Source organism: Cannabis sativa, chromosome 6, assembly GCF_029168945.1.
Source record: "Cannabis sativa cultivar Pink pepper isolate KNU-18-1 chromosome 6, ASM2916894v1, whole genome shotgun sequence".
Lineage (NCBI taxonomy): Eukaryota > Viridiplantae > Streptophyta > Magnoliopsida > Rosales > Cannabaceae > Cannabis > Cannabis sativa.
This window is the reverse complement of record NC_083606.1, coordinates 67,834,569-67,849,842: the sequence shown is the minus strand read 5'-3', so window position 1 is coordinate 67,849,842 and position 15,274 is coordinate 67,834,569. Positions and strand designations below refer to the sequence as shown.

Sequence of the window (15,274 nt, the reverse complement as noted above, 5' to 3'; positions counted from 1 at the left end):
GATAGTTTCAAGATATATATTATAATCTCATACATCATTATTTAATATATCTTTATTTTTATACAATTTAAATATAAATATATATATATTTATATATATATACTAGTAGAATGTTACGTGCGAAACACATATATATATATATTAAGTTTTATGCTAGATGTGTTTTGCTTTATTTAAAAATAATACAATAAATAATTAAAGAAAAAATATTATTAATTATTGTTTGATATTATTAATATGTATATTCAATTAATAATACAATATATAAATGTTTAAGAAATCTTGATAATCTAACTGTAATTTGTTCTTAAGTTAATCCAAAAATAAACCAAAAATTAATGTTCGAAAAATAAAACATACACAAAATAAAATTAAGAAAAGTCAATAATATTTGTGGAAAAATGGTAACACAAAGTTCATGTTGTTCTTAAAATATTTCAAATAATAAAACAAAGTTGGAATACATTAATGCCTACCTTTCCGATCTATATGGAAATAGAAAATATCTCAACATTACCAAGACGATTAAAAGCATTAGCGAAATCATGACCCCTATCTTTCATAACCACTCCTTAGATATAGTAAGCAAATCCTAGACAAACTATCCTGCACAATTAATCTCATCCTGGATGTTTACTTGTAAAGAAACACATAACATGGGTTTTTTTTTTTTTTTTTGAAACGCATAATTACAATTTGGCTCTCCTTGCTAAGCATCCACGAGAGCTTGAAGAGATTTTATTTTGGCTCTTTTTGCTAAGCAAGGGTGGAGATTATTGACATGTGAGGATAGCTTGATGGGGAAAATTTTCAAGGCAAGGTACTTCTCTACTGGCTCTTTTCTTACAGCTTCGTTGGGTAGTAATTCAAGCTATATTTGGAGAAGTGTTTTTGAGGCCAAGGAGTTAGTTCGGGCAGGTGTGCGTCGACTTGTTGGCGATGGGTCTAACATTGGTATTCTGTGAGAGCCCTAGTTACCTGATGAGCTGCATCCCTACATTGAAATTTTTTTTTTCTTTAAAAAAAGTCACCCAATAATTTCTCATAAACCAAGAATTTTATTATATAGCTACATAATGTAGGGCAAGTCAATATCACTTTTCAATAAATTTATTATTCATTAGAGAGAGAGAGAGAGAGAGAGAGAGAGAGAGAGAGAGAGAGAGAGAGAGAGAGAGAGAGAGAGAGAGAGAGAGAGAGAGAGAGCTCAAATGCAAATAGAAATTTCTCATGAAAGCTCCTCATCAAATGTTCAACATAACACTAAAAGAGCAGATTTCTTAATGCTTTCTAGCAATATTAAGATAGCAGAAAATGGTGAACAACTGAAATAATGAAATCTCATAACAGAGATCTTCTACATAATATATATAATACCTTATTTAATTTTCTCATTCGTTCTACTTAGCATGAACAAACTCAGAAGAACAAATTTCACTAAAAAGAACCCACCACACATAAGAGATTATATAAACTACACTACAATGCAAACAAATATCATCCAATCACTAACAACTTATATTCTTTTAAAGTCAGGAAAATTATTATCAATCATATGAATCCAACATCCACAAACAAAGCGCCCAATGTATGTTCCCTTCAAGATTATATTTTTGCTTATATCATGCATCAGTAATTATTCTAGGATAAGAAAGCACACCTTCAAATGCGCATTGTGTCGTTTTCCCTCCCTCCACCGTCGGATATTCCCATCATTCATAGTCCTAAACCTTGATTTGTAAGACCTGGTTGACATCTAAACCAATTATTCTAGGAAACTTAATAAACCTTAAGTTTACAGGGTTTAAGATTATCAATCAGAGTATAAACCTACGAGAATGGTTTCATTTTGATTTTCTTGAGCTTGGAAGTGATTGGTGTCATCGGTTTCCTCCTCTTCCATCTATCCCTCTTAGAAACGACGTGCCGCAGTTGAACCATCTTAACAAACACGAAAAGAAACACAATTTCAGTTAGTTACTGCTCAATCAACACACAACCCCTAATTTACTTCTGTGAAAGAAAAAGAGGATCCTAGTTTTCATGACGCATATTCTCAGCAACCAAACGGAAAGAGAAAATGCATACAAATTGAAACAGATATCAAATGCCAAACTCACCGACATAGGGAATCGAGAAGAAATAATGGAGTTAACACCCAGAGAATGATGCATTGGTGAAGAAGCGCCAAATAGAGGCTTAAAGGTCCATGAATTGGAAGCGGAAGAGAGGAGAGGCAATAAAACTGTATTTTTGTAATTTTTTTGTTATTTTTGTGTATTTTTGAAATAATCCCTTTATTTTATAAGTTTTATCATTAAGAAAAAAAATTAAAAATACATAAAAGTTAAATCCTTATAATAAGTTGTAGCACTTTAAATAATAATAATAATAATAATAATAATAATAATAATAAGGATTATAGTTTCAAGTAGTATAATATATATTTTTTAAATAAAAATTGAAAAATATGTTAAAAAATATATAAAATTTGTTACAAAACTATACCAATTTACAATTGTTGTCGGGTATCGTTCCCTAGTGTGAGATAAACTAAACATTCTTTACTATTTTTTCTTCTATACATATCCACAAAGAAATAAAAATAAAAAGCATGAAAGCTATAAAATTAATTAATGTAAAATAATAGAACTAAGTAATAAAGAAGCATTGATCTATATTCCCAATAATTGTTGATCTTGAATCCAAGAGACAGAAACCAAGTTTGGGAAGTAGCTATAGGCAAAGCAATTTGAATCAATTGGTGGAAGATTGAGCATTTTAAATGTTTTAGTCTTTAGATTATAAGCCATGAAAGTCCCTGTTAAATATCTTATTAACACTTCATCATTCTCCCATGGCCCTATAACTTCATAGGGATGATGAGAGTACGAATCCCATGACTTCATATGTACATATGAATGCTTAGGGTTATGGTAATTAGGCATATAAGGCCAAGAATCTTGTATAAGTGTTGTCCTAATTTTGATTTTGTACTTTTGAACCCAAATTTCTTCCTCATCATCTTTGATCAAATTCCATATCTTAATGTTATTTGAAGACGTATAATGTACCAAACTCAAAACTCCATAATTGAGATCAACCAACTTAATATTAACACCAAAAAAATAATCACAGTTAGCTTTTAAAGGTAATGAAATCCACCTAAATTCCTCTTTCTCAATATGTGAGGCCATCACCATATAACAATTATTATTATGAGTAGAATTAGTATTAGGATCAAAACAAAGCCAATAAAAAACTCCTTCATCATCAATCCAAGTAGGATATCCCATTGGAACATATCGATGAGGTTGTAATGATAATTTTGTGATGAGTTGAATCCAATCTGAATCTTTCAATGTGTAAAAAGTAATGATAATCGAATATTCTCCAAAATTACTCTCACATAAATCGATAACAGCACATGTAATTTTGTACGTTCTCTTTAATTTATCAAACCCTAATCCGTAAAAATAACGGAATCTCAATCCCGCAAAAGATTCTCTATTTAAAGGTGGTAATTCCAAAACCTCTTTTCTCAAAGGGTTAACCAAATAGGGTTTAATACAAGATGATTTTCTAGTGAAGCAAAATATACCATTAGCACAACACTGAAACAATAATGGGTCCTTGTTATTGTTCGAATGCCAATTAGGCCATGGAAATAGGTTCAAATCAATCTCCAAAACCCTTTCATCCTTATTATTAGGGTTAGGGTTAGGGTTGAGGATATGATGATCATCATCATCATCAGAAGAAGAAGGGTTATGATTATGACAGAAAATTAAGAGCATGGGTTGTTGGACTACACCTTTCTTCAAGTTTTGCTTCTCTGCAAGTTGTCTCCCAAAACAGCTTCCACTGATTATTTGATGCCATTGTCTACATGTGAACCTTAAACATAGAAGAGTTTTCACATCTAAATTTGAGAAGATGATAACAATTATATCTTCAGGTAATTCATCCATCTCACTTTTTATCTTTTCTCTTTTTTGAATTTTTATTTTCTTTTCTCTGAAAAAACACAGAGAGAGTAAGGGAAGCATCTTACTTTTTTTTTTTCTTAATAATTAATTAAGAAGACTGGCGATACGTATTGAATGTTTTTAGGAGAATTTATTAAGAGAAATATGATTATATATAAGATTTTTTTAAGGAAAATATTTATATCATAATAAATTTAATATATAAGATCTTTTTTATATTTTATATATTTTGTTTGACGAGGAGATCTTTTCAGTCATTAAGTGAAAAATTAATAATTAAAAATAGAGAAAGATTTTTTTTTTTTTTTTTTAAGAAAAATGAAATATCCGTGAATAGTTATTACACATAATCAGCAAAAATAGATTAACCAAACTATTTGTTTAACAGCAATTATATGACCCATAAGCTAAGAATCAAAATAATGTGTAGAATATATATCCCGAATGATTGAACATGTGACTAATTATACCTATTAATGATATATTGAGTTATTTTTTTATTTTTAATAATCCATTATGTGGGCTTACAAATTAAGAAAATTTATTTGAGCCAATATTCTAAATTTGTGTAAGTCACTACAAAAATTGTTACGTTAAGTGACAACCTTTTTATCACAATACAAATTTTTTGTGAGCTTGGGGTCGAGAGGGTCGTCGGAGCTTGGGGTCGATTGGGTCTGGTTCGAATGGAGGGGGTGGGTTCGAGGTTTTTGGGTTCGAATGGAGAGGGAAGGAGGAGAGAGAAGGCTCTTAGAGAGGAGGGGGAAACTGAAAAGTTATGGGTAATTTTGGAAGCCAATTGAAAAATTAGCATATTTTTACAACGTGTAATTTTTTAGTTTAATTAAAACCATTTTTATATGTTATTTTTTAGCATGATTTCTCAAATTTCCCATTTAAAAATAGAAAATAAAAGTAAAATTTGTGTCTTTAAAATTTATTTTTGAAAAATAAAAATGTGTTCTATAACAATTTCTATTTTTTAATTTTAAAAACAGAAAATACACAAGTGTGTTCTATAACCTTAATTTTTATTTTTATTTTTTAATTTTATTTAAGTCAGGTCCATGTCCGAGTCTAAGGCTGGGGCGGGGCTAGAGTCTAAGTCCCAAGATCCAGATTGGGGTCGAAGTCTAAAATATTAATTAAGAAAAAAAAAATTAAAAAAATTTGAAAGTGATTTTTTTTGTTTACAAAATTTTTAAACTTTTGATTCTCAATTAAAAAATTAAGAAGTGAAAACAATTTTATAGAACATGTTTTTAGAAAATATTTTCACTTTTCTAATTAAAAAAACAAAAAACTAATAAAACAAGTGTTACCAAAAATATTTTTAACTTCCGATTTTTATATAATACATATTTGGTCTCCGGAGTAAACTTTTCTCCGCTGCTCTCTCTCTTTCGGTGTTCACCGGAGCCATGGCAAAAAGGGCGAAACTGGCTGGGAAAGTTAAAGCAAAAGGGAAGAAAACAGGGCCGTCATCCTCGGATAGGGTCATCAAGACCAGATCTATGGATGCTATTCTTGGAGTACAGGAACTAGAAATACCAGAGATACCAGATTCAATGGAACAGTACCAGGAGCATTGCTCTTCACCTGATGCGACTGAAGCAACTCGAAGTCATTTTCAACAGGAATTTTCAGCGTGGATTGATGCTGCAAACAAGGTTTCTCCAGAGGTAAGTATTGGAAAGCATCCATCTCCCCCAATACTTAGATCTAACATAGTTCGGAATTTGGATAGTGCGTTTGAATGTTCCAAACCGAAGAGTGAGGTGAAATTACAGGGATCGAAAAGCAAGGTGAAGATTGATTTTACTGATATTGAGGATGAAGTCAATTATTGGCAACCTTCTATTGTTTGTTATGTCGTTGGTGCAAATCCTCCTGTCAATATACTGGATGGTTTTGTGAGGCGTATATGGAAAGATTCAGTGGTGAAGGTCGGACTTCTTGCTAAGGGGATATTCATAATAAGATTTCAGAACATGGAGCAAAGGGACAAGGTGATGCAGCAAGGATATGTGTTCTTTGATAGGAAACCGATGGTGATGAAGCCGTGGAATCCCATAGACGATTTTACGAAGGAAGAGGTTACTAATGTTCCTACATGGATTCAACTGAAGGGCTTGGACATCAAATATTGGGGGGAGACTGCTCTCTTCAAGATTGTAAGGCAAATTGGGGAACCATTACAAGTAGATAACATCACGAAGAACAGGGACAGATTACAGTATCCCAGGATTCTTGTTCAGGTTAGCCTTTCACAGGACTTTCCTAACTCGATTTCTTTTACTGATGAGTTTGATCATGATATTGAGTTGGAGGTTAAGTATGAATGGATCCCTCTTGTGTGCTATAATTGTGCTGGTATTGGGCATGAGACTGATAATTGCAGGAACAAGGAGAAAGGAAAGGAAAAGGGGAACCAGGTTTGGGTGCCAAAACAACAGCAGAGTAAAGTCGTGAATGAAACAGATGGTGATGGTTTTCAGAGGGTGATGAAAGGAAAAAGAGTTGTAGTGGATGAGGAGGTGGTTCCAACTGAGGTAGGAAATATGTTTGATTCTCTAGCAGAACATGATTTTATGGGAGGGGGGGAGATCCCTCTACCTCCAATGGATAGATTGCTTTGTTGGAATGTAAGGGGAGTTAACAGTCAACAGAAGCATCAAGAAATCAAGCAATTGATTCACTCTAAGCGTGTTGGCTTGGTTAGTCTCCTTGAAACGAAGGTTCAGAATAAAAATATGGGTAAATTGTATGCTAGTATTTTCTCGGGTTGGTGTTTTTCGAATAATAATGCTTGGGTGGATAAGGGAAGAATAACATTGGCTTGGCAACCAAATGTATACACAGTAGACATTCAGTTCTGTTCAAGCCAATTGATGCATTGTTCTCTGCAATTCAAACAACGTTCTGGTCAATTCCAGCTTACATTGGTATACGGATTCAATGATGAAAATAGTAGAGAACAGATGTGGAGGGATTTGGAAGTATTAAGTAATAATATTAGAGAAGCTTGGCTAGTCTTGGGGGACTTTAATGAAATACTTAATGCCAATGAGAGGGTGGGAAAAAGAGCAGGGAGTAATCTGTCACAGAGATTTAGGGACTGTGTAGATGTTTGTGGCTTGAGTGATTTGAAATTCTCATGTAATTTTTATACCTGGAATAATAAACAAAAACCAGATGATAGAGTATTTTCCAAAATTGACAGGGCATTGGTGAATTCAGATTGGATAGAATCCTTTGAGGAATCTGAAGCAGTGTTTCTGCCTGAAGGTGTGTTTGATCACAGCCCGATTCTGGTTTCCATTTACATGGAAAGGCATCTTGGGAAAAAACCCTTTAGATACTTCAATATGTGGAAAATGGCACCTGGATATGAAGATAAAGTGGCTGGAAGTTGGAATCAGATGGTAGAGGGATCCAAAATGTTTCGAATTGTCACCAAGTTAAGAAGGCTAAAGCAGGTGTTCAAAGACATAAATAGGGAAGGCTTCTCAGAGATTCATAAAGCTGAAAAAATTTCAAAGGAGGCATTAGAAGAAGCGCAGCAACAGTTGAGTACAGATCCGCTTAATGAGGAAAAAATGCTAGCAGAGCAGGAAGCTTGCAGGAGGTATTCTGAGGTTCACAAGGCCTATGTTCTTTTCCTTTCGCAAAAAGCAAAGATGGCATGACTGAAATATGGGGATGAAAACTCAGCTTTATTCCATGCATCTCTGAAAGTTAGAAGGGTTCATAACAGAATTCTTTCCATTGAAGATGGGAATGGCATCTGGTGTGATAGTTTGGAAGGGGTGCAACAAGCCTTTCTTGATTATTATACTGGGTTGTTGGGGAATTCCATGGCACAAAGGAGGAAAGTCAAGCAGTGTGTTGTTGATCTTGGCCCTAAGATCAATGAGATTCATAGAGGCATTCTGAATGCTGAATATACCCCAAAGGAAGTGAAGGAGGCTCTGTTCTCTATTCCTGGTTTGAAGTCTCCAGGTCCAGATGGATTTGGGAGTACTTTTTTCCAGGATAATTGGAATATAGTGGGAGCTGAAGTGGAAGAGGCTGTCCTTTCTTTCCTGAGCTCAGGGAAGATCTTAAAAGAGATCAACACCACAACTATCACTCTTATTCCCAAGTCGACTTGTCCAAAAACTGTTGCGGACTTCAGATCAATATCCTGCTGTAATGTGTTGTACAAGATTGCCACCAAGGTGATTTGCAATAGATTGAGAACTATATTGCCTGATTTGATTGCAGATAACCAAGGTGGCTTTGTTCATGGGAGATTTATTGCACATAATGTCCTAATTTGTCAGGATTTGGTTAGACTATATGGAAGGAAGAATTGTAAGCCAAGTTGCATGATCAAAATCGATCTTCGGAAGGCATATGATACAATTAAGTGGGGTTTTATTGAGGAAATGATGGTAGCTTTTGGGTTCCCACATCAGTTCATTACTCTCATAATGAATTGTATAAGTACCCCGAAGTTTTCTTTGCTTCTCAATGGATCTTTATGTGGATTTTTTAGTGCTAAAAGAGGCTTAAGGCAAGGAGATCCTATGTCTCCTTTGCTTTTTGTTCTAGGCATGGAATATCTGTCTAGAATCCTTAAGAAGGTGGGAGAATGGCCAGGTTTTAAGTTCCATGATAGGTGCTCAAGTCTGAAACTCAATCACCTCTGCTTTGCTGATGATCTTTTAATATTCAGCAATGGAGATTATGTCTCCAGCTTGTTAATGCTCCAGGGCTTGAAACTGTTTTCAGCAACTTCTGGCCTTCTTCCTAATGAGCAGAAAACTGCTATCTATTGTTCGGGTATGGCAGAAGAAGAGGTGAACAGGATTCTTGATGCATCAAAATTCAAAAGAAGTACTCTTCCTTTTAGATATTTGGGAGTTCCCATCTGTTCGAAGAGGATTAGTAAAGCTGAATGTCAGGAACTTCTGGAGAAAATGGTGAGTAGAATCAGGTCTTGGAGTTCAAGAAACTTATCATACATGGGAAGAGTGACTTTGATCAATTTCGTGTTGATTTCCATCCACACTTATTGGTCTCAAATAATGATCTTGCCTAAGAAGTTACTCAAAGATATAGAAGCTATTTGTCGATCCTTCTTATGGAAAGGCATTCAAGGAGGAGCAGGGCCTGGTTTGATAGCATGGGAGAGTGTATGTAATTCAAAGAAATCGGGGGGATTAGGCTTCAGAAACATTCAGAACTGGAATACTGCTGCACTTGGTAGGTACGTTTGGGATATAGCAAGCAAGAAAGATTGCTTATTTGTGAGATGGATACATGCTGTCTATTTGAAGGATCAACAATGGTGGGAGTATAATACTCCTACCGATTGTAGCTGGTATTGGAAGAAGATTGTTGGAGTCAAAAATCGATTGAAAGAGAAGACTGATGCTGCTGGTTTTTTACTGCAGAAATACAAAATCAGCAGGGATACAATCTGTTATTCTCTAACAGTGAGGAAGTTTCTTGGCATAGAGATGTCTGGGATAGGCTTATTATTCCAAAGCATAAATTCATTCTTTGGTTAGTCATGTGGGGAAGATTAAACACAAAAGAAAGGCTAGCTAAGTATGATGTGAGTATAGATGAGACTTGTCTCTTATGTGGGAAAGAGAAAGAATCAATTAAGCACCTGTTCTTTGCTTGTGATTACAGCAGGAACTGTCTCCAGGAAGTCAAAAATTGGCTGCATTGGAGATTAAATGCAGAGTCGGTGCAAGGCATAATGAAAAACATAAAAAACAACAAGACCAGTTCAGCAACGAGAAGAAGCATGCTGAAAGTTGTAATAGCTGGGTTGATTTATCATATTTGGGAAGCTAGGAACGATGTTCTATGGAACCAAAAGGTGAGGCGCAGCCAGGCAGTAGTGAAGCACATTCAAAGGGAGAGCAAGATTAGGATCATAGAGATTATGCCCAAGAAAACTAAAGATGTAGATAGAGAATGGATTGTGAATATCTAATTCATTGCTAGATAGAATGACTCGATGTAATTGTTTGCATAGATAGTCTGGGGGTAGATTGAGGAATTTGGATCATTGTATGTATCAATAGATGTAAAGTTGTGAATTTGTAAATGTTGTTTGAGCAATACAAGTACCTTATTCATCAAAAAAAAAAAAAGTGTTACCAAACACACCCTTAGCGTACAACTACAAGATCATAATTCAAGAACCTAATGTGGGTTTATACAACTGCAAATTTATTTTTAATATATTAACTTAGATTACTATTTCATCACTATAAATAACTGGGTCAAGTTTCTTCAAAACACTAAATATGCATCCTAATTATATATTTATTTAATATATGAACCTTCAAAATTTTCAATCTCATGGCAAAAGAAACAACTACGACATCGAGTCACTACAAAAAAATTTACTTTAGTCACAACAAAATTTGTATTAAAGATAAAAAGGTTGTGGCTAATTATAAATTATCATTATTGTGTAAAAGGTCCGTGGCTAAAAGTGTTAGTCATAAAAATTACAATTTGTTGTGACTAAATGTATTTTTAGTCACAATATTTGTTGTGACTAAAACTAAATATTGTGACTAAAACTAAATTAGTCCCAACTTGTAGCTAAATGCTATGTTAAAAGTCACATTTAGTCACAAAAAATTTATGTTGTGACTAAAACTAAATTAGTCCCAACTTGTAGCTAAATAAAGTCACATTTAATCACAAAAAATTTATATTGTGACTAAAAGGTTGTCACTAAAAATAGTAATTTCTTATAGTGAGTATATTGTACGATTATTTCATTTCATTTGGATTTGCTTTAGACAATACAAAATTCATGTGAAATGGAACAATAGAATTTTATCTATTTTAAAATAAAACTATTATAAATAAAAATATATATATATGTATGAGATAAACTAAAAATTCATCACTCTTATTAATAAAAATAAAAAAATTAACAAAATTAATATAAATTAATAAACTAAAAATAGATCATAACTAATTAATTAAGAAAATGATCTTGAATCCAAGAGACAGAAGCAAGGCTTGGAGTGTAGCTATTGGAATAGCAGAATTTTGTATGATCAATTGGTGAAAAATTGAGCTTTTTAAATGTATTAGTGCTTGGATTATAAGCCATGAAAGTCCCTCTTCTACATCTTATCAATACTTCACCATTCTCCCATGGCCCTATAACTTCATTATATGGAAGATCATGATAATGACAATAGTAATACTGGTGGTGAATATTATAAGGAAACACATAATTACTTTTTCTGCTATTTTCAATTTTGTACATTTTAACCCAATTTTCTTTCTCATCAACATTGATCAAATTCCATATTTCCGTATCATACTCCAAATAATATACTAAACTCAAAACTCCATTATTGAGATCAACCAATTGAGTATTAGCACTATAAGAATAACCATATTCGCCTTTATTGAAAGAAACAAACCTAAACTCCTCTTTCTCAAGATGTAAAGCCATAACCATATAACGATTATGATCATAATCAATATTATTACCATAAGGATCAAAACAAATCCAATACATAACTCCTTTATTATCAATCCATATAGGACATCTCAGTGGAACATATTGTGATGGTAATTTTGTGATGAGTTGAACCCACTTTGATTCTTTGAGTGTGTAAAAAGTAAAGATTATCGAATCTTTATAACAATCGATAACAGCACATACAATTTTGTACTTTCTTTTTAATTTATCAAACCCTAATCCGTAATAACAATAGCGGTATTTCAATCGCGGTGGCGGTTCTATATTCAGAGGTGGTAATTCTAAAATCTCTTTTCTCAAAGGGTTAACCAAATAGGATTTAGTGCAAGATGAGTTTCTTGTGAAGCAAAATATACCATTGGCACAACTCTCAAACAATAATGGGTCCTTGTTATTGTTCGAATGCCAATTAGGCCATGGAAATAGGTTCAAATCAATCTCCAAAACCCTTTCATCCTTATTATTAGGGTTAGGGTTAAGGATACGATGATGATCATCATCAGAAGAAGAAGGGTTATGATTATGATAGAAAATTAAGAGCATGGGTTGTTGGACTACACCTTTCTTCAAGTTTTGCTTCTCTGCAAGTTGTCTCCCAAAAGAGCTTCCACTGATTATTTGATGCCATTGTCTACATGTGAACCTTAAACTTAGAAGAGTTTTCACATCTAAATTTGAGAAGATGATGACAATTATATCCTCAGGTAATTCATCCATCTCACTTTTTATCTTTTCCTTTTTTTGAATTTTTATTTTCTTTTCTCTGAAAAACACAGAGAGAGTAAGGGAAGCATCTCACTTTTTTTTTCTTAATAATTAATTAAGAAGACTGGCGATACGTATTGAATGTTTTTAGGAGAATTTATTAAGAGAAATATGATTTTATATAAGATTTTTTTAAGGAAAATATTTTATATCATAATAAATTTAATTTAATATATAAGATCTTTTTTATATTTTATATATTTTGTTTGACGAGGAGATCTTTTCACTCATTAAGTGAAAAATTAATAATTAAAAATAGAGAAAGATTTTTAACAGCAATTACACATAATCAGCAAAAATAGATTAACCAAACTATTTGTTTAACAGCAATTATATGACCCATAAGCTAAGCATCAAAATAATGTGTAGAATATATATCCCGAATGATTGAACATGTGACTAATTACACCTATTAATGATATATTGAGTTATTTTTTTATTTTTAATAATCCATTATGTGGGCTTACAAATTAAGAAAATTTATTTGAGCCAATATTCTAAATTTGTGTAAGTCACTACAAAAATTGTTACGTTAAGTGACAACCTTTTTATCACAACACAATTTTTTTGTGAGCTTGGGGTCGAGAGGGTCGTCGGAGCTTGGGGTCGATTGGGTCTGGTTCGAATGGAGGGGGTGGGTTCGAGGTTTTTGGGTTCGAATGGAGAGGGAAGGAGGAGAGAGAAGGCTCTTAGAGAAGAGGGGGAAACTGAAAAGTTATGGGTAATTTTGGAAGCCAATTGAAAATTTAGCATATTTTTACAACGTGTAATTTTTTAGTTTAATTAAAACCATTTTTATATGTTATTTTTTAGCATGATTTCTCAAATTTCCCATTTAAAAATAGAAAATAAAAGTAAAATTTGTGTCTTTAAAATTTATTTTTGAAAAATAAAAATGTGTTCTATAACAATTTCTATTTTTTAATTTTAAAAACAGAAAATACACAAGTGTGTTCTATAACCTTAATTTTTATTTTTATTTTTTAATTTTATTTAAGTCAGGTCCATGTCCGAGTCTAAGGCTGGGGCGGGGCCAGAGTCTAAGTCCCAAGATCCAGATTGGGGTCGAAGTCTAAAATATTAATTAAGAAAAAAAAAATTAAAAAAATTTGAAAGTGATTTTTTTTTGTTTACAAAATTTTTAAACTTTTGATTCTCAATTAAAAAATTAAGAAGTGAAAACAATTTTATAGAACATGTTTTTAGAAAATATTTTCACTTTTCTAATTAAAAAAACAAAATCTAATAAAACAAGTGTTACAAAAATATTTTTAACTTCCGATTTTTATATAATACATATTTGGTCTCCGGAGTAAACTTTTCTCCGCTGCTCTCTCTCTTTCGGTGTTCACCGGAGCCATGGCAAAAAGGGCGAAACTGGCTGGGAAAGTTAAAGCAAAAGGGAAGAAAACAGGGCCGTCATCCTCGGATAGGGTCATCAAGACCAGATCTATGGATGCTATTCTTGGAGTACAGGAACTAGAAATACCAGAGATACCAGATTCAATGGAACAGTACCAGGAGCATTGCTCTTCACCTGATGCGACTGAAGCAACTCGAAGTGATTTTCAACAGGAATTTTCAGCGTGGATTGATGCTGCAAACAAGGTTTCTCAGGAGGTAAGTATTGGAAAGCATCCATCTCCCCCAATACTTAGATCTAACATAGTTCGGAATTTGGATAGTGCGTTTGAATGTTCCAAACCGAAGAGTGAGGTGAAATTACAGGGATCGAAAAGCAAGGTGAAGATTGATTTTACTGATATTGAGGATGAAGTCAATTATTGGCAACCTTCTATTGTTTGTTATGTCATTGGTGCAAATCCTCCTGTCAATATACTGGATGGTTTTGTGAGGCGTATATGGAAAGATTCAGTGGTGAAGGTCGGACTTCTTGCTAAGGGGATATTCATAATAAGATTTCAGAACATGGAGCAAAGGGACAAGGTGATGCAGCAAGGATATGTGTTCTTTGATAGGAAACCGATGGTGATGAAGCCGTGGAATCCCATAGACGATTTTACGAAGGAAGAGGTTACTAATGTTCCTACATGGATTCAACTGAAGGGCTTGGACATCAAATATTGGGGGGAGACTGCTCTCTTCAAGATTAAAAGGCAAATTGGGGAACCATTACAAGTAGATAACATCACGAAGAACAGGGACAGATTACAGTATCCCAGGATTCTTGTTCAGGTTAGCCTTTCACAGGACTTTCCTAACTCGATTTCTTTTACTGATGAGTTTGATCATGATATTGAGTTGGAGGTTAAGTATGAATGGATCCCTCTTGTGTGCTATAATTGTGCTGGTATTGGGCATGAGACTGATAATTGCAGGAACAAGGAGAAAGGAAAGGAAAAGGGGAACCAGGTTTGGGTGCCAAAACAACAGCAGAGTAAAGTCGTGAATGAAACAGATGGTGATGGTTTTCAGAGGGTGATGAAAGGAAAAAGAGTTGTAGTGGATGAGGAGGTGGTTCCAACTGAGGTAGGAAATATGTTTGATTCTCTAGCAGAACATTATTTTATGGGAGAGGGGGAGATCCCTCTACCTCCAATGGATAGAATGCTTTGTTGGAATGTAAGGGGAGTTAACAGTCAACAGAAGCATCAAGAAATCAAGCAATTGATTCACTCTAAGCGTGTTGGCTTGGTTAGTCTCCTTGAAACGAAGGTTCAGAATAAAAATATATGGGTAAATTGTATGCTAGTATTTTCTCGGGTTGGTGTTTTTCGAATAATAATGCTTGGGTGGATAAGGGAAGAATAACATTGGCTTGGCAACCAAATGTATACACAGTAGACATTCAGTTCTGTTCAAGCCAATTGATGCATTGTTCTCTGCAATTCAAACAACGTTCTGGTCAATTCCAGCTTACATTGGTATACAGATTCAATGATGAAAATAGTAGAGAACAGATGTGGAGGGATTTGGAAGTATTAAGTAATAATATTAGAGAAGCTTGGCTAGTCTTGTGGGACTTTAATGAAATACTTAA

At 33.6% G+C, this 15,274-nt stretch overlaps 3 protein-coding genes across 3 annotated transcripts; 1 reads left to right on the top strand and 2 right to left on the bottom strand.

Annotated features, from left to right (window-relative positions):
• Positions 1–686: 686 nt before the first annotated feature.
• LOC115695620 (uncharacterized) lies at positions 687–2,250 on the bottom strand. Its single transcript, XM_061117482.1, has 4 exons — positions 2,121–2,250; positions 1,835–1,941; positions 1,661–1,745; positions 687–994 (listed from the first exon to the last, which is right to left on the bottom strand). The coding sequence occupies exons 1-4, from the start codon at positions 2,172–2,174 to the stop codon at positions 971–973; spliced, it is 270 nt and encodes an 89-aa protein (XP_060973465.1). The 5' UTR covers positions 2,175–2,250; the 3' UTR covers positions 687–970.
• Positions 2,251–9,549: 7,299 nt separating this feature from the next.
• Positions 9,550–9,984, top strand: LOC133039365 (uncharacterized). The gene has a single exon (XM_061118243.1). It carries the CDS (start codon positions 9,550–9,552, stop codon positions 9,982–9,984), a length of 435 nt encoding a protein of 144 aa, XP_060974226.1.
• Positions 9,985–10,989: 1,005 nt separating this feature from the next.
• LOC115695453 (F-box protein At5g42460-like) lies at positions 10,990–12,225 on the bottom strand. Its single transcript, XM_030622517.2, has one exon. The coding sequence runs from the start codon at positions 12,223–12,225 to the stop codon at positions 10,990–10,992; it is 1,236 nt and encodes a 411-aa protein (XP_030478377.2).
• Between the last annotated feature and the right edge of the window lie 3,049 nt (positions 12,226–15,274).